Below are 23,888 nucleotides of genomic sequence, written 5' to 3' on the forward strand. Positions count from 1 at the left end.
AAGGGGGAGCTGGGTGGAAGTGGCAGGCAAGGGGCCTGGTTGAGGGGGGCTGGGTGGAGGTGGGGGCTGAGGAGCCTGGCTGATGGGGGGAGGCTGGATGGAGGTGGGCAAGGGGCCTGACTGGGGGTGGGGGGAGGGGATGGGTGGAGGTTGGGGCGTGAGGAGCCTGGCTGATGGGGGGAGGCTGGATGGAGGTGGGCAAGGGGCCTGATGGGTGGGGGCTGGGTGGAGGGCGAGGGACACTGCTGTGCTGAGGGGGAGGACACTGATTGGAAGGGGGGGCTGACCGGAATGGGCTGAGGCCCCACTACCCCAACCCAGTCCTCGCTTTAACCCTGCCCAAGGCCACCTCCCGCCTGATCAGGTGGGGGTTCAGTGGGGACCTGCATGGCCCTGTCGCCAGGGGCCTGCCCACTGGTTCCCAGGCCCAGCCCTCACAGCACCAGGAGTGCAGGGGGGCTGCAGCGTTCAACCACCCCCAGCCTCACAGACACCGACCTGCCAGCACCCCAGGTGCTTTATACTAAAATCAGTCACTGAGGGGACTGGGCCCCTCCTAGGGTGACCAGACAGCAAGTGTGAAAAATCAGGACAGGGGGTGGGGGGTAATAGGTGCCTATATAAGAAAAAGCTCCAAATATCGGGACTGTCCCTATAAAATCGGGACATCTAGTCACCCTAGCCCCTCCATAAGTGACACTGGGGGGGGGGCAGGCCCATCCACCAGTGTCACTTGGGGGACTGGGCTCCTCCATCAGTGTCACGGGGGGGGGGCTGGGCTCCTCCATCAGTGACACTAGGGGGGGCAGGCCCATCCACCAGTGTCACGGGGGGGGGCTGGGCTCCTCCATCAGTGACACTAGGGGGGGCAGGCCCATCCACCAGTGTCACGGGGGGGGGGCTGGGCTCCTCCATCAGTGACACTAGGGGCCATCGCCCAGCATCACAGACACGCCCCAGAGCACGGCAGGGAGAGGCGAGGCCGCGCACAAGGGCAGGAGCGGCGCAGGCGCGGAACCCAGGAGTCCTGACTCCAGCCCCGCCCCGCGCACAGCTGAGTCCCGCTTCCCCCCACAGGGCCCTAGGGGGCGTTGCCACGGGCTCGGTGGGAGGGGCTCAGAGGGGCGTGACGCTGCACTCGGTGGGCGGGGCGAGCTCCTTGGCCCCGCCTCGCGCTCAGACCCGGAAGCGGCAGCGGTCCCGGGGCAGCAGGAGGCGGAGATGGCCCCGTCCGGGCTGAAGGCGGTGGTGGGCGAGAGTGAGTGCGGGGCCGGGGGGTCCGAGTGGTCGGATGTGGGTCCGGGCCCAGTTGGGGGGGTCTGGCCCGGTCGGATGTGGGTCCGGGGGGGGCAGGGCCCAGTTGGGAGCCCTGGGTCCTGGGGGGGCGGGGCGCTCCTGGGGGTGTCGCGCCCTCGGGGGATTAGGAGTCATTCGGAGCAGAGAGCTCCCCCCCTCCGCCTGCCTGTCCCACAGCAGAAGGGGAAGGAGGGTGTCTGCCCCACCCCCAAGGGCCGCCCCCTCCCATAGGAGCTGCACCTTGGGCGTGGGGGGCAGCGGCTGTTTCTGTCGGGGTGACTCCGGCCCTCGCATCTCCCTGGCACCCCGGCTGCATCTCTGCCCCGCCACCCAGCCTGGCTGCTCAGCCTCTGACTGAGGGAAGGGGGGGGGCAGGACTCCCTAGTGACCGATGCTGCCTGATGCCCTGTGTGTGTGAGGGCCCCAGGGCCGTTTGTGGTCCCCCCCCACCACCTCTGCACCCCAAAGGATGATCAGGGAGTCCCCCAATGACACCCTGCCAAGTACTGGGTGAAAGCCACCCCAGCGCAAAGCTGACTTGCCCCAGATCCTTGAGCAGTGCCCAGGCTTTGCGTCCTTGCTCCTGGAGGGACACTTCCTGGTTTAGAGCTCACTTTAAGTCAGCTTCTTAAACTCTCTGGCCTGTCCCAGGTCAGGTCAAGCTGCTGAGCTGGAGGGGTCTCAGCAATAGCTAGTCAGGATCCAGGGACTGAAATCTGCTTCTGTGCACTGTTGGGTTCTTTTTGTCCAGGCCTCTGTCTCTTAGATTGATGGCTGGCCCCCATTGCTGTGGTATCTGGGCATCTCACACTCTTTAGTGTATTAGCCTCACCATCCCCCGGCTATTATCTCCTTTGTGCAGAGGGGCAATTGAGGCACAGAGAGACTCAGCAACTTGCCCAGGCTCACACAGGGAGTCTGTGGCAGAGCAGGGAATTGAATCCATGGTGTCTCAGATCCAGAGCTTGCACCCTCAAATCCTCACCGCTGGGCCATCCTTCTTCTCTTGCAGCTGCCTCAATCCTGTCTGCTCTGTGTGGATGTTAAATGTCCTGCTGTGCTTTGTGAGGTTTTGTCCTGGTGTGCTGTGTGGAGGTGGTTGTGCTGAGCCCCAGAAGTGGCTGCAGCTTACATAGTTGATAAAGAAATATAGCTATGTTTATAATTATTATTAAAGTCTCAGTCACACCAGGCCAAGAGGCAAGAGATTAGGCAAGCGAGCCGTAGAGCTCTGAGTTTTGGATTGCTCAAGGACGCACACAGGCAGCCACTAAACTCTGTGCCAATTTCCCCATCACTGAAGGGGAGATGACAATTTCCCTTTCAGGTGGTGGTGGAGATTTAATCCCCTGCTGCTTCAGTCTGTAGCGTTTTCCACCTGCAGGACACTTTACAAGTGCTGGTTGTTGTTGCTTTCACCACCAGTTTCCAGTGCCTGTCCATGATGGATCAGCCAGGTGTGGTTTCCCATCGATGTAACAGGAAGGATAAGGATCTGTCCTCCTTATGTCATCTCCTTATGCTCCCCTGCAAACTGTGTCCTGCTTGGGTTTGGACTGGGGAAGCTCCCCAGGGCTCAAGACACAGATAGAGGGAGACATCTGGTGCTTTTTTCAGGTTTTGACCCTGTTTAAAGCACCACATGGAGGGAAAGAGGAGAAACTGGCAAGAAGTTAAAGGCTAGCACTGATCCCATAGTCCATCATACAACAGATGCCTGGACAACTCATTTGTTCATCTGACACCTCTGTGAGGGAGGTGGATAGAGATTAGAGCTAGGCTGGGCAGGCTAGGCAGAGAAACCACCGGGTGACGTTAGGATTTGTGTGATATTGGACGCTGTGTGAGGCAGAGACTGTCTCTTTTGTTCTGTGTGTCCAGCATCTAGCACAGTGGGAGCCTGAGCCAGCTCTGGGGCTCCTGGGCTGGGTGCTGCTGCAATGCATATAGTAGGTATATCAGGCAAGGGAGCTCTTCCGGAGAGCTGAGTCTGACATAGCTGTGCAGGCCTCTTTCCAAAGGCTCTCCACTGCGGTCGCCTTGTCTTTCCTCTGTAAAGATCCAGTAAGATCAGTGCCTGATGCTCCAGTTAAACAGCCATCTGGGGAATGCTTGAAGGCAGAACATTGCTGTCTTGCGTGCTTTATCACCTGCATCAAATCCAGCGGCCTCTCCTTGCTTCTCAGTAGAGACGGAATAGCTGAGCAGCTGAGATTATGGGCCCTACATTGATGTAGAGAGGTGTCATGTCACTAAGGCCTTGTCTGTGTTTGGGATTCAGTTCAGCAGCCAGGAGCCGGTGTAGTGGTCCTGGTATAAATCCCACAAATGAGGAGGAAAGCTGTAATTTGGACTGCTTGAGACGCAAGTATAGCACAGTTTGCTCCCATGCAAGTTTTCTTGGCTATTTTTGTCTATTACACCTTTTTCCCTTCACCAGCTGTCTTGTCTCCTTAGACTGTCAGCTCTCTGGAGCAGGGACTGGCTGCTCCTCTGTCTGCACAGGGCCTAGCACAACACCAGTTCTTGGTTGGTCCTCAGGCACTACAGTACCTATGATCCCTAGCTCTCATCTAGTGCTTTTCATGAGTAGAGTGCAAAGCGCTTTGCAGAGGAGGTCAGTATCATTATTTGCCTGTTACTGATGGGGAAACTGAGGCACAGAAAGGGGACGTGACCTGCCCAGGGTCACCCAGCAGGCTAGTGACAGAGACAGGAATAGAACCTGTCTCCTGAGTCCCATTCTGTGCTTTCTCCCCTTGACCACACAGCCTACACTTGGTCTTTGCACCCGTTGCTAGTCACCACTGGCTGAATCCCAAGGATAAACCAGGCCTAAAATTTGATCTTCCCAAAATATCGCACAGAGCATTTACTGAAACCCCCCCGCCACCAGTTGAAATAAGCAAAGAGTAAATGATGGAATGCCATGTGGGCTTCAACTGTAAGGTCTCCGTAATGTTGATCTTGTGCAGTGTAACAATTAAGCATGGTGCAATTTGCTTCTTGTTTGTAACCAGTTAAGGAGAAATGGGTCGCGCTTTGTTTTAGGAATCCATTTTGAAACAGTTATAAATAAGATATTTGAATGAATGGGTAACCAGTTCTACTAGAGTCTACTAGATGGGTAACAGCTTTCACTGGGGCGCTTAGCCATCTGATGACACATGCTACTCATGTCTAACGTGCTTATAACTTCTGTTAACCTGTTGTACATAGAACCTTAAAATCCAGGCTACCTGAAAGGGGATTATTTGCAGTTAGCTGTTATGTCCTTCTTGGTTTTGCTCTAACTACTTTACTGTAGAAGAAAGAAGGGCTTAGTCAGAAGCATTAACATTAAGTATATCAGTGACTTTGGCTGCTAAGAGAGGCAGAATTCAGCTGGAGAAAAATGAGTAAGCAGCAGACAAAGTAATCCACATAGCTTAGGTTCCTGAATAACAAGAATGGGCTGTAACTTTACATTCTCTCTGTTGGGGAAGGCTTGGCAGTTCTTGGAGAGCAGGGGGAAAATCTTTTGTTTTTTCAGTTGTCTGTTCCCTTTTGGAAAATTTTATAACGTCCAAACACTGCTGTGTTTGCTTGCAGCAGCTGTTATCAGAACCAGATTGCAAAGGGAAGGAGGGGAATGGAGGGAGAGTTTGGAGAGATTGTTCCATCCAGTCCTGTGATTGGGTTCGACATAGCCTGGCCTGCCCTTCAGTAGTATGGGGTTGTGATGCAGAGTGTGATCGGCACTTCCAGGCCTAGGATTGGCTGACTGTGCTGTCACACTAGGCTCATCCTTTCCCGCTGCAGAGAAGAGCAGCAGGGATGGGAGATGGTTTGGGGTGAACTTAAACATGGCTCGAGACTGCAGAACTGGAAGTGCTCAGCCTGGCAAGGAGATGAGTTAGAGGAATCTGGAGGGAGATGGGTTCGCAAAACCAAATCCCCATCCAGGGCAGGGTCAGGTGTGTGGCCTGTTTCCATTCCATGGCACTGAGATCACAGTATATCAAAGGCATCAGTGCTGTCCCATCCCTACTGACGTACCAGATCCACCTTGTTATGCTGAGAATAAAGGAGGCACGAATGGCAGGTGGCTACAGAACCAATGAAAATGGTGCTCCTGTGGCTAGCAAGCAGCAAGCCTGTGGGATTCCTAGCAGCGCTAGAGCCTGGAGTGGGGAGCCCGGGCTGGGTATCTGCACAGGGAAGAACATTTGTAGCCAGACGCTGACAGAGGATGATGTGACTTCACTTAACAGGATGTGAGCAGACCGGTGCCGGAGTTCCCCTCGTCCGCACAGTGAAGCATTGCACACTTGGCCAGGCGCAGCACAGCCTGATGCACTTGCCACTGCTGGAGCTGGGAGACCCCAGGGGCTTGGGTTCTGTTGCGGGCTGGAAGGTTCGAGGATTGGCGCGAGTCAGACGCCAGGCTAGCACTAGACTGACTGAATAAAGCAGCCTTTGAGTTCAGTACAAGGCAGCCTCAGGGAGAGGAGAGAGTGATCCAGCACAGCTCAAACCTCGCTGCAATAGGGAAGTACTAATGCCTTTGTCCGAGGCACGGATGAGGCCCCATCTGGAGCATTGTGTCCAGTTCCAGTCGTCTGTGTTCCAGGCAGACAAATTCCAGCTGGAGCAGGTGCAGAGAAGGGCTACTAGGATGCTCAAAGAAGTAGAGGAGACTGAAGGAGCCTGGCTTGTTTAGCTTAGCACAGTGCAGGCAGAGGGGGATCCCTCTCAAAATACACTAGGGGGGGATGGATGCCAGGGACAGGCAGAGCTAGTGAAGCTGATGGACCATGTTGGCCCAAGAACTAATGGGGATAAACTGGCCAGGAGTAAACCGGCTGAGCTTCCACCAGGCCCTGGAGAGGCCAGGCTGCAGCCTGCTCCATCTAACATGGAGGGCAGCCCATTTCTCCGGCTATCTGGTGGCAGCAGCACAACCCCAGCTTCACTAGGTGCCACAACCCCCCAGCAACTAGACGCCATGGCCCCACGGCACACTGCTGCCTTTCTGCAGGGTGGCAGGCAGAGATACCTGAACTCCCCTCAGCCCAGACTGTAGCACTGTAATCACTGCATGCTAGTCCCAGGCTGCCTTTCCCTGGAGCTGTTGGAGCTGGAGACAGAGCCTGACCGGCAGCATCTGAGCTTAGATCAAATCCTGTGTCGTGACACAATACAAACAGACCAGACCCGGCTCCGCCAAGCCCTGAGCCTGGGTGGAAAGAGCTCTCCAGACTCTCACTCAGTTCCCCTTCTCCTCTTTGTGAGAGCCACTGTGAGCAAACTCAGCAGAACCCCAGAGAGTTCCCCCTTTGCGAATTACACAGGAACATCAGAGAGGCAGGAGCCACCTGGCTCCATGAGTCCAGTCCCAGCTATTGCAGGCTGCCCTATCATACAGTCCTCTTCAGAAACTGATCATGCTCCATCTCCAAGCTAGCTAGGTTCTCTCTCCCCATTGCACCTATTGGGAGTCTGTTCAAGCCATCAAAACCTTAAAAAATGGGAAAGCTCCTGGCAAGGATAACTTGAATGCAGAATTGTTCAAGATAAATCCTAAATTAGCAGCATCTCTCCTGGCCTCTCTATTTACATCCGTCTGGGAAAGGGAAAAAGTGCCAGATGAGTGGACCAATGGGATTATAGTGTAGATACCAAAGAAAGGAATCATAGAAGATTAGGGTTGGAAGGGATCTCAGGAGGTCATCTAGTCCAACCCCCTGCTCAAAGCAGGACCAACCCCAACTAAATCATCCCAGACAGGGCTTTGTCAAGCCAGGTCTTAAAGACCTCTAAGGATGGAGATTCCACCACCTCCCTAGGTAACCCATTCCAGTGCTTCACCACCCTCCTAGTGAAATAGTCTTTCCTAATATCCAACCTAGACCTCCGCCACTGCAACTTGAGACCATTGCTCCTTGTTCTGTCATCTGCCATCACTGAGAACAGCCGAGCTCCATCCTCTTTGGAACCCCCCTTCAGGTAGTTGAAGGCTGCTATCAAATCCCCCCTCACTCTTTTCTTCTGCAGACTAAATAACCGCAGTTCCCTCAGCCTCTCCTCATAAGTCATGTGCCCCAGCCCCCTAATCATTTTTGTTGCCCTCCACTGGATTCTCTCTAATTTGTCCACATCCCTTCTGTAGTGGGGGGGACCAAAACTGGACATAATACCCCAGGTGTGGCTTCAACCAGCATATGTACCTCTCCCCCCGAGCCTCGTGTCATCTGCGAACTTGCTGAGGGTGCAATTCATCCCATCATCCAGATAATTAATAAAGATGTTGAACAAAACCAGCCCCAGGACTGACCCCTGGGGCACGCCGCTTGATACTGGCTGCCAACTAGACATTGAGCCGTTGATCACTACCTGTTGAGCCCAACAGTCTAGCCAGCTTTCTATCCAGCTTATAGTCAATCCAATCCATACTTCTTTAAATTGCTGGCAAGAATACAGTGGGCGACCATACAAAAAGCTTAGCTAAAGTCAAGATATATCACATCTAACGCTTTCCCCATATCCACAGAGCCAGTTATCTCATCATACGCTCAGTGATTTGTAATAACTGTCATGGTATCACACTTTTATCTGTGCCAAGCAAAGTATTGTTAAGATCATAGTTCAGTGTATATCGGAGGCAGTTGATCGTGTTCTCAGAAAAGAGCAAGCTGGTTTTCGGAAAGGGCGTGGATGTACAGACCAGATCTTCACTGTATGAAACATAATAGAACAGTGCCTAGAATGGCAACAGCAACTCTACATCAATTTCATAGACTTTAAAAAGACATTTGATAGCATTCCCAGGACCAGCCTGTGATGGGTTCGGTCACAGAGATCCCTTTGGGACTGTCACCTGATGTGCTGAAATTACCTTTGAGCCTGTTTTCCCTGTTAGCTTGGGAGTCCAGAACCCTGCCTTGTTGAGCCAGACACGCTAGCCTGCTGCAACACAGACCCAGGTCTGGGCCACACCCCCAAAGCTGAAGATTTTAACTAAAAACAGCTCAGCAGGTTACCTGTCTCCAGCACCCAGACACCCAGCTCCCAGTGGGATCCAGACCTCCAAATAAATCCATTTTACTCTGTATAAAGCATGTACGGGGTAAATTTGTAAATTGTTTGCCCTCTGTAACACTGAGAGAGATGCACAGCTATTTGCTCCCCCAGGTATTAATCACTTACTCTGGGTTTATTAATAAACAAAAGTGATTTTATTAAGTATAAGAAGTAGGATTTAAGTGGTTTCAATAACAACAGCCAGAACTAAGTAAGTCATAAAGCAAAATAAAATAAAACAAAACACACAACTCTAAGCCTAATACATTAAGAAACTGAATACAGGTCATATCTCACCCTCAAAGATGTTCCAATAAGCTGCTTTCCCAGACTAGACTCCTTCCTAGTCTGGGCCCAGTCCTTTCCCCTGGTACAGTCTTTGTTAGATCCAGCAGACATTTCAGGTGGTAAGCAGGGATTTTTCTCATGACTGGCACCCCCTTTGTCCTGCTCCACCCCCTTTTTATAACTTTGGCACAAGCCAGGAATCTTTTGTCTGTGCTTGTCCCCAGCCCCGCCTCATCATTGGAAAAGTACAAGGATTAAGATGGATTCCGGTATCATGTGAGATGGTCACATGTCACTGTAAGACCCCCTAGTTTCCATTCTTCCTGGGTTGGCCCACGAGTACACAGGAAGGTTTTCTGGTAAATAAACCATTTACAATCAATTGTCCCAGTCAATGGGAGCCATCAAGATTCTAAACCACCATTAATGGCCCACACTTTGCATAATTACAATAGGACCTCAGAGTTTTACTTCATATTTTTAGCTTCAGATACAAGAATGATACATGCATACAAATAGGAGCAATATATTCAGTAGGTTATAACCTTTGATACCTTAGAGGCCTTTTGCATAAACCATGTTCCAGTTACATCATATTCATGTTCATAAGCATATTTCCATAACACATGGAGTGCAGCGTCACACAGCCTATTGCGCATTCTGCGGGCATATGGAATTCCTTTCTGTATAATTGTCATCAAAAACTTCTATTTCAACTTTACATGCAGTGTTGATCACCACGACCTCAGTTTTGAAGTCAAAACAGGAGTATGTCAGGGGTGTGTCATTGCCATCGACTGGGTAATGCGATGTACAACAGAAGATGTGCCAAGAGGCATTAAATGGACTCTCGTCTCATCCCTTGAAGACCTGGACTTCACAGATGATGTCGCTCTCCTATAACATACCCAACACCATATACAAGAAAAAACAACTCTACTCAACACGTTCAGCCAGCAAATTGGACTGAAAATCAGTCGCAATAGGACAGATATCCTGACCTTTAATATTGCCTCACCATCACCAGTATGGATAGAGGATTATATTCTCACCAGTCATAGAAGCATTCACGTACTTGGGCAGCACCATCAGCCAGGATGGTGGAACAAGCCAAGACATATGGAACAAAATCAGTAAAGCCAGGAACACCTTCAGGAGCTTAAATACAGTCTGGAAATCGTCAAAATACAACACCAACCTCAAGATTTATCAGAGCTGCGTACTTTCAACACTACTTTATAGTGCAAAATCATAGAATATCAGAGTTGGAAGGGACCTCAGGAGGTCATCTAGTCCACCCCCCTACTCAAAATGCTGGGGAATGAGAAAGTATGACATGTCCAAACTGTGTTCATTCCATACAACCTGCCTCAGAAAAATCCTCTGTATCTTTTGTCCCAGAACAATCTCATACCAAGATCTGGTGACACAGAGCAGCCAAGAGGATCTGAGCACCATCACTGCCAGGAGGTGTTGGAGATGGATCGGTCATGTGCTTCGGATGGAAACTGATTCCATCACCAGAGTAGCAATAAGATGGACACCTGAAGGCAAGCGAAAACGAGGCCGCCCGAAAACAACATGCAAAGCGCTGTGGAAGCTGAGCTGAAAAACCTGGGGCACAGCTGGGGAACCATTGAAAGACTTGCCAGAAACAGACAGGAGTCTGAAGGAGCTTGGTCACTGCCCTAAATGCCAGAGGCATAATAGGAACATGATGATGATGATGACATGCTACCAGCGTGATGCTGTGGCAGGAAGCCAGTGCTGTGTGTGCAGAGGCAGCACATTGCAGAGCAAGAGTGGGCAAGTTCTTTCTTTCTGTCTGCAGCTAGCCTTGGTGTGGGCACTCTGGGAATGCCACAGGCAGTTTTCTGGGACCCAGGTGCAAGGGGGCTCTTGGCAAACTGCCAGAGGAGAGCTAACCAAATGACACTGATGGAATTTCCTCGGGGGCTGGTCCCACACTGGGGAACTGCCTGCCACGTGAACTAGGGACTATCCCAAACCTCCCTGCCTTGTACTCCAAGTGCCAGGCACTGTCCTCCGATTGGTCTTCTCCAATATAAACACAGAGCAGAACCCTACCAAAACAAACCCCTCCTTGGTACACCCAGTTCTCTCCTGGGGAGAGAGGGAGAGAACGAACCACACGTGACAGTTGTTAGTTGCAGCTCATGCAGGTGCTGTGGTGATGAGGGTGGGATAAGAGCCTGAATAGAACAAAGGCGCGTGAGGTGGAGCTGGCCTGTGGTATCACTAAGGGCTGATGCCGATGGCTGTTCACCGGCTCGCTCCCCAGGACAGAGCTGGGGAGATCATTATGTACGTTGCAGTCAGAATGAGAGCTGAGAAGGGTCTGCTCAGAGGACAAAGGGAGCTGTGCTCCAGCAGCCGGCAGAGAGCTGTTAGATTGGGCTAGTTACTGGAGGTGGAAATTGTTCAATTATACCTGTTGTAGCACAGGCGGGTGCAGGGGGGAGGGGATTGCAGTGCCCGCCAGCCCCTTGTGCACAACATTCTGAGCTGCTAGTGAGCGAGGGAGAAACGAGGGACAGTTCTGGGTCTCACTCCGCCAAGCTGCCTAGTGTTTCGGATGGGTACCTTTGTAAACTCCCGTTCCCCTGGCCCTGCTTTGATGGGATAGCGTCATTAGTGGGAGGGTGAGGCCCAGAGACAGTGCCCTAGAGGGAAGCCCAGCCCCACTGCTGCCCTGGAAGAGGGAGGGTGCTAGGATTTATGTGGAAGCCTGGCAGATCAGCGGCTGATACGTTTGAAGATCCAGTCTCCTGCTCCACAGCTGCTGGGAGGCAGAGGGAATGTTCAGAGGGCTCTGCTGCATCTGTCCTCCCCTGGAAACAGCCCTGGGTGCAGGGGTGTGAAACTGACCGGGTCTGTGATGGTCTCCCTGATTCCCACAGGCTGCCTAATAGCAGCGGTGAAACTGGAATCCACCTACAATGTAGCAAAGCCCTGAGCAGCTGTTAAGAGCTGTCTCTGCAGACTCAGGAAGATGGCACTGCCTCAGGATCAGTGTTTGGGATGGGACATCTTTATCACTGTGAAAGCACAACCTGCAAGGCTACAGAAATTCATGGTTCAGGTCCCAGGTTTTCTAGGGAAAGTGTCCCCTCCCCTGCTGGAGGAGCAGGGGTTTCAGGCTCTGCCTTAGACATTGATCAGGCCCTGGCTGTGATAATAGAGACCAGTATCATTATCCCTATTTTACAGATGGGGGAAACTGAGGCACAGAGAGGGGTTGCACAAGGTCACCCACCAGGCCAACAGAGGAGCTGGACTAGAACCTGGATCTCCCAAGTCCCAGTCAGGCGCTGTATACACTAGGTCACGCTGTACTGGCAATTTCCTGAACATGTCCCGCTGGAGAGGGTGCTAGTATAGGTTGGCCACTGACATTTCACCACAGTGCTGCACAGACCTGCCCTGAGCAGGAGAAATGCAGCTGCTGGCTACACTCGTATACTCCCGCTATCAGTGCTGCCATTAGGATGCCTTCAGATCAGCAGGGTAGGCAGAGCCTGCATCACGCAGCTCACAGGGGCCCTGTGACCTAATGCTCCCGTCCCATCTCCAGTGCAATAGTGCCTTGGCAAGGCTGGTGTGGGGGGATGCTTACAGAAGGGCAGCAGTTCAGGGAGGCTGATAGCTCCAGGGAGGAGGGGTGCAGAATGTTGCAGTTAGTTCAGCAAGTCTCTCACGTAAACAGCACTTGGATTTAGAAATGATGTGCCAGCTGCATGCCAAGCCAGCTGCCTGTGCTCCTTTAACGTGCCTTCGGGAGTGGAGCAAAGCTATTGAGATCAGAGAACAGCTGCTCTCCTGAGTGCTGCCAAGGGACCTAAGCCTTGGCTTCCCTTCCCGCAGAGCCTGGCCAGCCTGGTGATTAAGGCTGGAGCTGAGAGAACGGTGCTCTGGAGTTCGAGCAGCAGGCTGTTGTTTTTCCCTGATTATTGATGTGGCCGCTAAGGACGATGTGGGCACGTCGCCTGCCTGCTCGCTTGGTGCAGGGGACCCTCTTGCACACACTGCTCGGTTGATTTCCCAGAAGGCCCCATGAAGGGACGAAGGTGGCTGCTTTAGAGATGATGAAGGTGCAATTCGAACTCGAGCCCCTGACCAGGACAGGGGCAAGTTGTTCCTCCCATTAGAGCTGCTCACTGGAGCCAGCCTGTGCTAGCACGAGGAGACGCTGTCCTATGATAACTCTGCCTGCGTTAATTGTTGGGTCCATCCTGTATTCCAGCTGAGTGGTGCTCAGAACATCTGGGTTCTATTTCTGGCTTTGCCACCAACCTGCCCTGTGACCCTGGGCAAGTCCCTTCCTTGCTTTGCACCTTAGTTTCCTCTCCTGCCCTTTGGCTGTTGGGACTGTGATCTCTTTGGGGTGGCACTGACTCATTGTGTGTAGGTAGGGCACCTAGTGCAGCTGGACCCTCCATCTGAAGTGGGGGCTTCCGTAAAACTACTAATAGCTGCCTGGTAGGAGACTCTCTGTAGTGATCCTGCCCATGCTGTGAGGGCAGAGGGGTTCCCGTGCAGAACAACCCGGGTCAGATATGATAACCAGGATTCCCCCGTCATGAGCTGAGTGATGCTGCTTCGCTCCTGACACATGTCGTCGTTTGTAAAGGCCACAGTTTAGCAGAAGAGTCCCTGGCAGGTGCCATGGGGCCAGCACATCGTTGCTCCCTAGGCACGTGTGCAGGGCTTGGTCCCATAACCGACGCGCAGGTCTCATTTCCATCTCGGCCTCGGGCAGCGACAGCCCGTGTGTTTGATCCCAGAGCGATGGGGGCCATGTAGGCACCTAAGAGAGAGCTGGGACTAGAACAGAACCCAGGAGTCCGGACTCCCAGGCTGGTGCTCATCCCTCTGGGGGCTGCTTTGCGGCCTGCTGGATCTGAGTGGGAAGTTCTGGATCTGATGCGAACCCTGTTCCTCCTTCTGATTGGCTATTTCCTCCTGCTGCTTTGTCTCCTTAGCATTTTCCCGTGCCCCAGAGCAATCTCTGAGCTGGGCTGTGCAGAGCCTGTCATTCCATCTGCTAGGAGATGAGTTTGCTGGGGCTCAGGCCCCCACACAGTGGAGAGGGGGTCATGCGGCATGTTCTGTTCCCATCCCTGCAGTATTTCCACGCCTCCCAGTTGTTCACTAAGCTCCATGACTAACCTCTGTCTCATGAGGTTCATTCTTTCATCCTCTTCCTCTGGGGAGAATTGTGTGTGCTGTGGAGGGGTTTGCTTTGTTGTTTAACTGTCCACACTGCTCTGTGTTTATATCAGAGAAGGCCAGTTGGAGGAGAGCACCTGGCACTTGGAGCAGGAAATGGGGAGGTTTGGGATAGTCTTTAGCTCATGTGGCAGGTAGTTCCACTGCCTGGAACTGGCCCCTAGGGAAGCCTTGTCTCTTGCACAGCTTCACCCTCATGGCTGAAAGTGCCCTGGGGCCTGACAAGCAGAGCTGTCGACCATGGTCCCCCTGTGTTAGGCATCCTGGGCTGAGGCTATGGAGCGCCTTGGAGAGAAGGACCGAGCCCCGGACCTCGACTCGATTAACCCCACAGCTGGTTGCTCAGCAGAGAGGCCATGAGTGAGTGGGCTACGAGAGCGAACTCCACTCCCCTGCCAGGTCCAGGCTGGGGCACAGCAGGGCGCTGTGTGCATGTGCGTACGCGTGTTCCCTTGTCGCTGCCCATGCCATATCTGTGCTGCGGGGAGATGGAGACCTCGGTCTCAGCACTGTCCGCAGAGCCCCTTTCGCCAGCACTAGTGCCCACGACACCCCCCCCCAAGCCTCGGTGCCACCCAGCTCACTCGGCGCCACCCAGCAGCGGATCCAGGCAGCTCCGAGAGCCGCCTGTTCTCCAGGAGCAGCGGCACTTTGGTTTGTTGACACTACACTTGTGCCCAGGGCACCAGAAGCATGGGTTCCCCCCCAGCTCTAGGCGAATGGGTTAGCAATACGAATCTCTCCACATGCCACGGGAGCCCCCTGGGCTGGGCGTGCCGCTCTCGGCTGCTTGGTGTTCCAGTGCTGGCTCGTGGCGGCGTGCCGCATGGCGCCCTGCTAGGGGATGGCAGGGTTATGGTCGTTGTTCGGTGAATCGCGCCTGTCCGCAGCACCTGCCATCTCCCAGGGTGCCACGGTGCGTCAGGGACTCCATGCATCCCAGCCTCGCTGAAATGCAGCCACCTCTGGGGTGGAGAGCAACAGCCAGCGCAGTGCAAGGAGGGGAGATTGCTACCGGTACTCCTGCATAGGCGCCCATACCGTGGGTGCTCCAGGACTCGAGCACACACACAAAAAAATACAGTGGGAGCTCAGCACTCACCAGCCACAGCTGCTCAGCAGCACTGCCAATCAGCTATTTGGTGGCTGGGGCAGAGGCCGGAGGGAGGGCAGGGGCCTTGGGGAAGGGTGGGGTGGGAAGAGGTGGGGCATTGGGGGAGGGGCAAAATGGTGGCGGGGCCTCTGGGACTTCCGGTGTCCACGCAGAATGGACAGGGCGTTAGGATCTAATCCAGGAGATGCTGTTGGTGGCAAGAAACTCTGTGTCCGTAACTGTGACGTTCCTGATTGCGAATCAGGATGTTGGTTACAAATCTTCAAAATGCCACAAGTGATTTAGGAACCTAAATCCCATGGGTGGAGGCTCCTAAATGACTTAGGCTCTGTGGTCACTAAGTGCTTTTAAGCTGTGTGCCCCTCCTGGTCATGCTGGTCTCTGTGAGCTGGGGGCCCGGCTTGCCCAGGGCAGTGGGACGGGAGGCAGAGAGCTGCGGAGAGGAGTCTGAACCCAGGCAGGGGTGGCAGTGCCTGGGAGCTTTCCCTGCCCAAGGCTCTTGGCTGGCCTGGGGGAATGCATTAGCGGGTGCAGTTCAGTGGCTCTCAGACAGGCACCTGCATCGGGAACAGCCTCTGGTTAGCAGCCCAGTTGGGATCCGGTCCGCTCTTGGCCTGAATGCCCCTCGAAGGGAGGGTGGAGGCACCGCAGCTGGGTGGCTGAGGGCATTGGCCATGCTACACCTGCTTAGTGGATAGCAGCCTCCAGGGCTGGCACTTCACGACCTTCCGCTGCAACTGACCGAGGCTGCAGAAAGTGGATTCACTGTGCCGGCTCCGTCGTATGGAGAAGGGCAGGTTGGCCATGAGTCCAGCCAGAGGATCTCGGCCACTCCTTAGCCGCCCTCTGGGTGTCACAGCCCAGGGGCGTCCACTCCAGCTGTGAGTGGTCAGCGAGAGACCCACGGGGGTCAGGCTAGATGATGGGGACGTGCTTTGGTGAGGCCGAGGCACCAGATTCTCGGCAGCAGGTACAGGCCTAGGTGAGCAAGGGTGTTCCTGGCAGATGATGGGGCCGCTGGAAGGAGCAGTGGGGCTGGTTTCTAATCCCCTGGCCCAGTCCTGTGCCAAGGCCATTAATGCATTAGCAGCTTCACTCTTCTGTACACAGCATCTGCGCAGCATGACGTGTGTTCTGGCCTTGGCACCAGCATTTGGCATGCCCCAAGTGCCAGGTGCTCCAGGGCCTCGCTGAGAATGAACCCGTTCAGCCGACAGCCTCAGGGCGACACTCTAGAGACCAGCAGCAGTGTGCCCTCCCGAAATCTCTCCTTCCTGCGCTGTCATACTGCGCAGCTAGCTGGTGGCTGCTCTTCTCCCCAGCGGTGGCCGCATTTTAACCATGCAGAGACTGCACTCAGGGATCTTAGTGGCTATAGACAGGGACGTGGGAGGATAGCAAATGATTGTGTGTATTCAAGGGCTTCTCTCAGGAGCATGGGGGCCAAAGGGAATTAGAAGCTGAGCTCTCTGCATCGTGGTGGCGACTTCCGGCAGGGTGGTCATTACCTAGAGCTCGTGGTTAAGTCCCTGTTTTCATGTGTCCCCTCCGGGCTGTGACGAGGATTGTGCCAGTCCCATGCCCATCTTGAGGAGGGTCTGAGAGCACATCTGCTTTTAGCGGGCGGTGGGGGCCTGGCTGGCTCGGAGGGGCAGGACTGGCCAGCAATCACTCAATCTAGGCTAATAGTTATTAGTGAGTTCTGTCTTCCCACTGACAGCACCATTTCTTGGGAGCTCCCTGGAGATTTGGGGAGCATGGTGTGTGTGTGTGTGTGTGTGTGTGTGTGTATGTGGCGGGTGGGGGCAGCAAATGGTCTCGGTGGATGCCTGAGTATAGCCAGAATGGTTACACTGCATTGCTGTGTGACCTCAGTGAGTCCCCATCCCCTGCCTCAGTTTCCCTATCTGGAAGAATGGGTTGTACCTCCTTCGCAGGGGCTGGGTGAGACATTCTCTGAGCGAACCCCCCTGCCCTGCTCTCCACTCTTGTGCTGAGGGATTCAGGCTGAGCTGAAAACACAGGGAAGGGAATGGGCCTCACTGGTCTCTGGCTCCTGCTAGGTAGCATCAGGGTTCTGGGAAGTCCATCTGGATTCCACAGGAGCACTGAGCATGGCCCCTGCTATCCTGGGTGTGTGTGTGTGTGTGGGGAGGGGAAGGGCAGGGAGAGGTTGCAGCTCTGGGACACTCCAGTAGCATCCAGGAGCCTGTCCATGGAGCATGCAACTGCTGGCCCCTCTCCTCTGCCTAGTGGTGCTGCCCCCTGCTATTGGTCTGGGTCTGTTCTGTGACCTTTCTCCCACCACCTCAGTGCTGCAGCAACCAGTTGCTGATCGGCAAGAGGCTGACGTGCCTGGGCTTACAGGGCTGATCCATCTGCCCCCTCCCTGGGCCCTTCCCCAGAGGCCTGGCATGGTTGCAGAGCCAGGGGGCAGCTTGTTAGATCTTAGCTTCACACGACTCTGGAAACCACGGCCCTAGGCGGTTGCCTAGCTGCCTTTATCTCTGCTCTGCCCGGCCGCGAGTCACCCCTGCGCAGGAAGTGACTTGCCAATAGAAACGTGGGTTGTGCTGCAAAGATAATTTGTTCCCTGGATGGATGCAGTTCTATAGCCACAGCCCCCAGGCCAGCCCTGCGAGCGCTGATGGCTCCAGCACTGAGGCTGCCTCTGCTGTGGGCCTGCTTGGATATTAAGGAGAGCAAACCCAGTCCGCTCATGTCCTCAAGCGGGACAGGCCGGAAGCCCAGGCCAGGGGTGGCTGCTGCTTCTTGGCTTGGCCTCCGTTGCCTTGTGCGTGCTGGACTCTGAGGTGTTCGTTGCTATGTGTTAGTCCTTGTCTTCTGGCAACACCCTGACCTGCTGTGAGGGCTGCGTTACTTCAGAAGCCCAACCCACGGCTGAATCTCCAGCCCAGGCTGCAGTGGACAGGGCCTAAATCCAGACCACAGACCTGGGGTTTAAAAAGACCCTTGGAAAGTGGATTCAGTTCTGATGTTCCACGGTTGCCCCCAGAACTGGGACAGAGCAAAAGTGGCCCACAGTTCAAGACGGCCAGTGGTGCTAATAACCCTTAGCTCTTCTCTTAGCTTCTCCTCAGTAAATTGCACAATTAGGAGGGCCTGACACGTGACTTTTGAATACTTGGGGTGGGCCATACTATCCCGGTTCAAAGGGGGGGGGGGGTCTCTGAAGAGGAATAGCAGGGGGCTGCAGGTCAGGAGTGAGGGGCACTGGCGGAGCTGGGAACGGGGGGGAGCCCAGGGCTGGGGTAGCAGGGGGCTGCAGGTCAGGAGTGAGGGGCACTGGCGGAGCTGGGAGTGGGGGGGAGCCCAGGGCTGGGGTAGCAGGGGGCTGCGGACAGGAGTGAGGGGCACTGGCGGAGCTGGGAGTGGGGCGGGGGGGAAGCTCAGGACTGGGGTAGCAGGGGCTCCAGTCAGTAGTGAGGGGCACTGGCACAGCTGGTGGGGGCAGCCCAGGGCTGGCGCCGGGGGCCGTAGCTGCAGTTCAGGGTCAAAATGCCTGAGCAGAATTGTGTGAAGAAAGCAAGTTTCTTGTCTGCCTTTGCCATGTCTGGATCCAGTCTGTGCTGCCAGCCCCTTACCTTGCACTAGAGCCCCACGTGCCCCGGTGAACGGGGCGCCTGTGTGCCCCGGTGTAAAAGAACTGCAGGAAAGCAGCAGGGAGGCCAGTGCGTCCTGGTGCAGAATAGCCCCTAGAGCCTCATTAGGGCCGAGCAGCCAAGTCCTGATGGGCTAGGGGTGGGGTAGGGAGAGACGTGGCTTGAGTTACAGGGAAACGTAGTGTGGTGGGCAGTACGCTCCCGCACACCCGCTGCCAGGAGTGAGAGTGAGAGCACAGGTCAGGGGCTCGGGGCTATTGGGTCCTATTCCCAGCTTTGCCATGGACTCACTGTCTAACCTTGGGGAAAGGACTTCTGCTCCCCAGGCCTCAGTTTCCTCACTCTGCAATGGGGATAATGCCCACCACCGGGGGGGGGGGTGAGGCTCACTCTGTTAACACTTGCGTAGCCCTTGGCAGTGTTACTCCATCCGTACCTATGTCCTGACACCTTCCTTCATTGGGGCGGCTACTTCTAGGCTGGGTTAACCTCCGTGTCGCAGCTCGAGCAGCAAGGCCCCAATTGGGGAGCTTGCAGGGTGGTTTAGCTGTGGCAAGCCTGGGCCAGGGCTCCGTGTCTCCCCCACCAGCCCCCCACCTCCAGCCGTGGGGGGAGCTGGGCTCCTCCTCCAGGGCTCCTTCGCCTCTGACGTCCTGCAGCGTCTCTGTCTGCAGCATGATCTCCCAGGGTCGGGACCCTGCAGTAGGGCCCTGACTGCGGCTTCTGGCTGCTCCGTGATGACTTGGGCTGCGGGCGCTGGGCCACGTGGCCAGAGGTCCAGATGTTTCAGCTTCTTTGGCAATGTGCCATGTTGTGGACGGACACTTCCTGCAGCCCCATTTGAAGCACTTGGGCTGGAAGATCTCCCCCACCTGGCAGCAATTGGAGAAGCGCAGTGTAGGTGCGGAGGGCACCAAGCTCTTACTGCCACGTTGGTCCTGCCCCACTCAGAGCAACCTCCCTGCCATGGCATTAGATGCGCCAAGAGCCCAGCGGAATTACCCTCACTTGCTTTTGTCCCCTGAATGTTGGCAGAGGTGCCCCCTGCTTTCTGAGCTGCCCTTCCCCCACCCTGCTGCTCCAATGTCGCTAGCTGGCTCCGTTCTTCCAGGGACGTGATTTGCACATGCTGCTGCTGGTTGCTTAGCCCGGCCTGCCCCTTCTCCAGTGCCTGGCCTCCCCCACGCTCCCAGCACTGTGGCTGTAGCCTTTCAAACTGATCAGACCGGGTTTTGGAGCCTTTCTCGCTACCCACACTAGCATGGGCACGTGTGTTGGAGGCCGAGCTCACTGTGGTGTTTATGCTGAATCGGGCATTCTTTAAAGCCCCAGCATCTATGGGCTTCTCTGCACATTCCACCCCAGGGTAGCTGTGCCGCGGTAGCGCTGTAGTGAAAACACTTCTGTCGGCGTGGTTAAGCCACATCCACGAGAGGCGGTAGCTATACTGACGGGAGAAGCCTTCCCGCCGACGTAGCACTGTCTACACCAGAGGCTAGGTCGGTCTAACTGCGTCACTCGGGGGGGCAGGATGTGTGGATTTTTCACACTCCTGAGGGACGTAGTTATCCCAGTATAAGGCTGTAGTGTAGACCTGGCCTAATGAACCTGTCGTGCACAAGTGAAAGGCTGTGATCTGTACAGCCAGCCCCTCCTGTGGAGGGGTCCCACTGAGGAGCAGGGAGGTGGATTTTATGACATCAGAGAGCCAGAGAGCACGCTGCATCCAGCTCTGGGGTGCACATTTTAAAAAGACCGTGGGCAGCTTGGAGATGGTGCAGGGAGGAGCCACAGAACTGATCCAAGAGCTGGAGCAAAGGCCAGCCAGGGAGAGGCCTAGAGCTCAGCCTCCTTAGCGCCTCGGGGAGGAGAAGGGACTTGATTTCAGTGTCTGAGGCCTTTCCAGGGGAGAACAATACTGGGTGCTAACGAGCTTTTCAATGTAGCGGGGAAGGCAGAGCAAGAACCACTGGCTGGACGTTAGAGCCAGACCAGATCAGATTGGAAATAAGGCACCGATTTTGCAGTGGGAGGGTAATTGTTGCCCCCCGGCGAGGGGTGGATTCTCCATCTCTGGGGGCTTCAGAGCCAGCCTTTGCGGAAGAGGCTTTAGCCAAAGGCAGGTAATTGGCTAAGTGCAGGGAGACCTGGGGGAAGTTCTCTGGCCTGTCGAACAGGACATCGGCCTGGATGAGGGGAAAGCAGTGGATGTACTATTTCTGGATTTTAGCAAAGCTTTTGATACAGTCTCCCACAGTATTCTTGCCAGCAAGTTAAAGAAGTCTGGACTGGATGAATGGACGGTAAGGTGGATAGAAAACTGGCTAGATGGTCGGGCTCAACGGGTAGTGATCAATGGTTCCATGTCTAGATGGCAGCCGGTATCAAGTGGAGTGCCCCAAGGGTCGGTGCTGGGGCCGGTTTTGTTCAATATCTTCATTAACGATCTGGAGGATGGTGTGGACTGCACCCTTAGCAAGTTTGCAGATGACACTAAACTGGGAGGAGTGTTTGATACGCTGGAGGGTAGGGATAGGATACAGAGGGACCTAGACAAATTAGAGGATTGGGCCAAAAGAAATATGATGAGGTTCAACAAGGACAAGTGCAGAGTCCTGCACTTAGGACGGAAGAATCCCATGCACTGCTACAGACTAGGGACCGAATGGCTGGGTAGCAGTTCTGCAGAAAAGGACCTAGGGGTTACGGTGGACGAAAAGCTGAATATGAGTCAACAGTGTGCCCTTGTTGCCAAGAAGGCTAATGGCATTTTGGGTTGTATAAGTAGGGGCATTTCCAGCAGATCAAGGGATGTGATCATCCCCCTCTACTCAGCACTGGTGAGGCCTCATTTGGAGTACTGTGTCCAGTTTTGGGCCCCACACTACAAGAAGGATGTGGATAAATTGGAGAGAGTCCAGCGGAGGGCAACAAAAATGATTAGGGGGCTGGAGCACATGACTTATGAGGAGAGGCTGAGGGAACTGGGATTGTTTAGTCTGCAGAAGAGAAGAATGAGGGGGGATTTGATAGCTGCTTTCAACTACCTGAAAGGGGGTTCCAAAGAGGATGGATCTAGACTGTTCTCAGTGGTAGAAGATGACAGAACAAGGAGTAATGGTCTCAAGTTGCAGAGGGGGAGGTTTAGGTTGGATATTAGGAAAAACTTTTTCACTAGTAGGGTGGTGAAGAACTGGAATGGGTTACCTAGGGAGGTAGTGGAATCTCCTTCCTTAGAGGTTTTTAAGGTCAGGCTTGACAAAGCCCTGGCTGGGATGATTTAGTTGGGTTTGGTCCTGCTTTGAGCAGGGGGTTGGACTAGATGACCTCCTGAGGTCCCTTCCAACCCTGAGATTCTATGATTCTATGATTTGATGGTTCCGTCTGGCCTTACACTCACTCCCACCTGTCTCTTCTTTCCACTGCCAGTTGTTGCATTTTTAACATCACAAATCTGGATTAGCTGCAGGCAGGGAAGGAAGAAAGCGGATTATCTGGTTTCAGTCCCAGCAATTGAGTTAATTCGGTTTTAGGTCCGGATTTGAAAGGACTCATTCAACGGCGCTGGCTAAAGAGGCTTCTCCTAAGTGGCACGTGGCTGCGTCGCATGGAGAGCTTTTGGTTTGGCTGCGGGGAAAGTTTAACAGCTTGTCAGAGTTTGAGGGCAGTGTGGTCTAGGAGTCAGGGCTCCTAGGTTCTATCCTTGCCTCTGGGAGGGGAGTGGGGTCTAGTGGTTAGAGCTAGGAATCAAGACAGTGGGAGAGGAGCATTCTCTAGTGCAGCAATTCTCCAACTATGGGGCAGGTCTCCCAAGGGAGGCATGAGGATGTGTCATGGGAGGCGTGAGCTGTGTGCTTTTCAAGAGCATTGGCTGTCAGCCCCCGGTGGCAGGGGCTCATGCACAAGGGCCGTGCACTCCCGGGAGGCAGGAGCAAAGGGCCCAGCCACCCACCCAGGCTCGGGCTCTGTCCCCCTGTCTCAATCCCTCTCTGGGGACGCGGTGGGGCTCTAGCTGTCAGCCCCAGGGTGGCAGCAGCAGTGCAGAAGTAAGGGTGGTGTTGGGGTGCTAAGTCTGCTGTGAAAGGTGATGTTGATGAATATCATTTTTTCACATCGCTGTTCTTATTTCTGTGCAGCTGCTGCTCTCTGCTCTGCCTTCGGGGGGGGGAGCGGGGGGTATATGTACTTGAGGCGGGGTGGAGGTGTGAACAACTGCAGACACAAAGAGAGGAGGCCCGATGAAATGCATGTGAGAACTGCTAGTGGTTAGGGCAGGGGTGAGGGCTGGTAGTCAGGACTCCTAGGTCGTATCTCAGGCTCTGTCACTGCCATACTGGCTACTCCTCAACCAGCAGCCTTAGAGACTGCAGGTAACACCAATATCAGCTGATGTGGTACTCAGCTGTTACCACTCTGTGCCTCGGTTTACCTGCCTTTAAAATGGGATCACCCATCTCACTGGGAGGCTGAGTGCTTCAGTTGTGAGGCACAGGTAGCCTTTGAAAATCCCCTGAGGAGCACATGGTCACTGCCCTGGCACCCTGTCCAGTCAGGGTCATAGCCCAGTCCAAGCGAGGGCGCAATGTTAATTACCCAAGAGCTATAAATCTGTTCTCGGCGCTACCAATGTGATTTGCCTGTATGTTGTATCTCCTCCCTTCACACCTCTAGGCTGTGAGCCTGTCAGGGCAGGGATCTGCTCCGATCCGTGGCTGCACAGCACCCTGCCAGTTCATCACAGGGACTTTTACAGCCCCTGTTACCGCAGTGGTGATGTGCTGAGGCATGGCCAGGCTCTTATACCCATTGCACGGAGACCGGTGGCAGACTAGAAATGGAACCTTGGTCTCCCATGTCCTGAGCTCTTGTCACTCACCACAGGGCCGGCCTTCTTTGATGGGCGGCTGCCTGCAGAACCAATATGCCCTTTGCTGAAACCAGGCCATTGTAAGTGCCTCTTGCTCAAACCCTCTACGGTCCCAGAAAGGCAGCCTGAGCTCTTGTTCCAGAGATGTCTCGTCTGCCTCCAGCCGGGCACTGGCTGCCCTGCTGTTCTCCATTGTGTGCTGTGCACATGATCCTGCAGGAAGAAGGTGCTCCCGGCGCTGGGACCCTCTGGGAAATGAGCCTGGTGGCTGCAGAACCTCCACTTGTCTTCTACGTGGAAGCTCTTTGAAGCTCGGGAGGTCTTTGTATTCTGTATTTGTACAGCGCCTGGCGCAAGAGGGCCTGGTGTGACTGGGGCTCCTAGGCTG

At 54.6% G+C, this 23,888-nt stretch overlaps 1 protein-coding gene across 1 annotated transcript in view; it reads left to right on the forward strand.

Annotated features, from left to right (window-relative positions):
- The first annotated feature begins 1,147 nt into the window (after positions 1-1,147).
- LOC123353569 (syntaxin-binding protein 2-like) overlaps positions 1,148-23,888 on the forward strand; it is a 50,337-nt gene continuing 27,596 nt past the window's right edge. Inside the window, exon 1 of the mRNA XM_044994765.1 lies at positions 1,148-1,258. Within this exon, the coding sequence (XP_044850700.1) occupies positions 1,222-1,258 (37 nt within the window). The 5' untranslated portion in view covers positions 1,148-1,221. The remainder of the gene's footprint in view (positions 1,259-23,888) is intronic.

This window comes from Mauremys mutica, chromosome 20, assembly GCF_020497125.1.
Source record: "Mauremys mutica isolate MM-2020 ecotype Southern chromosome 20, ASM2049712v1, whole genome shotgun sequence".
NCBI classification, from domain to species: Eukaryota; Metazoa; Chordata; order Testudines; family Geoemydidae; genus Mauremys; species Mauremys mutica.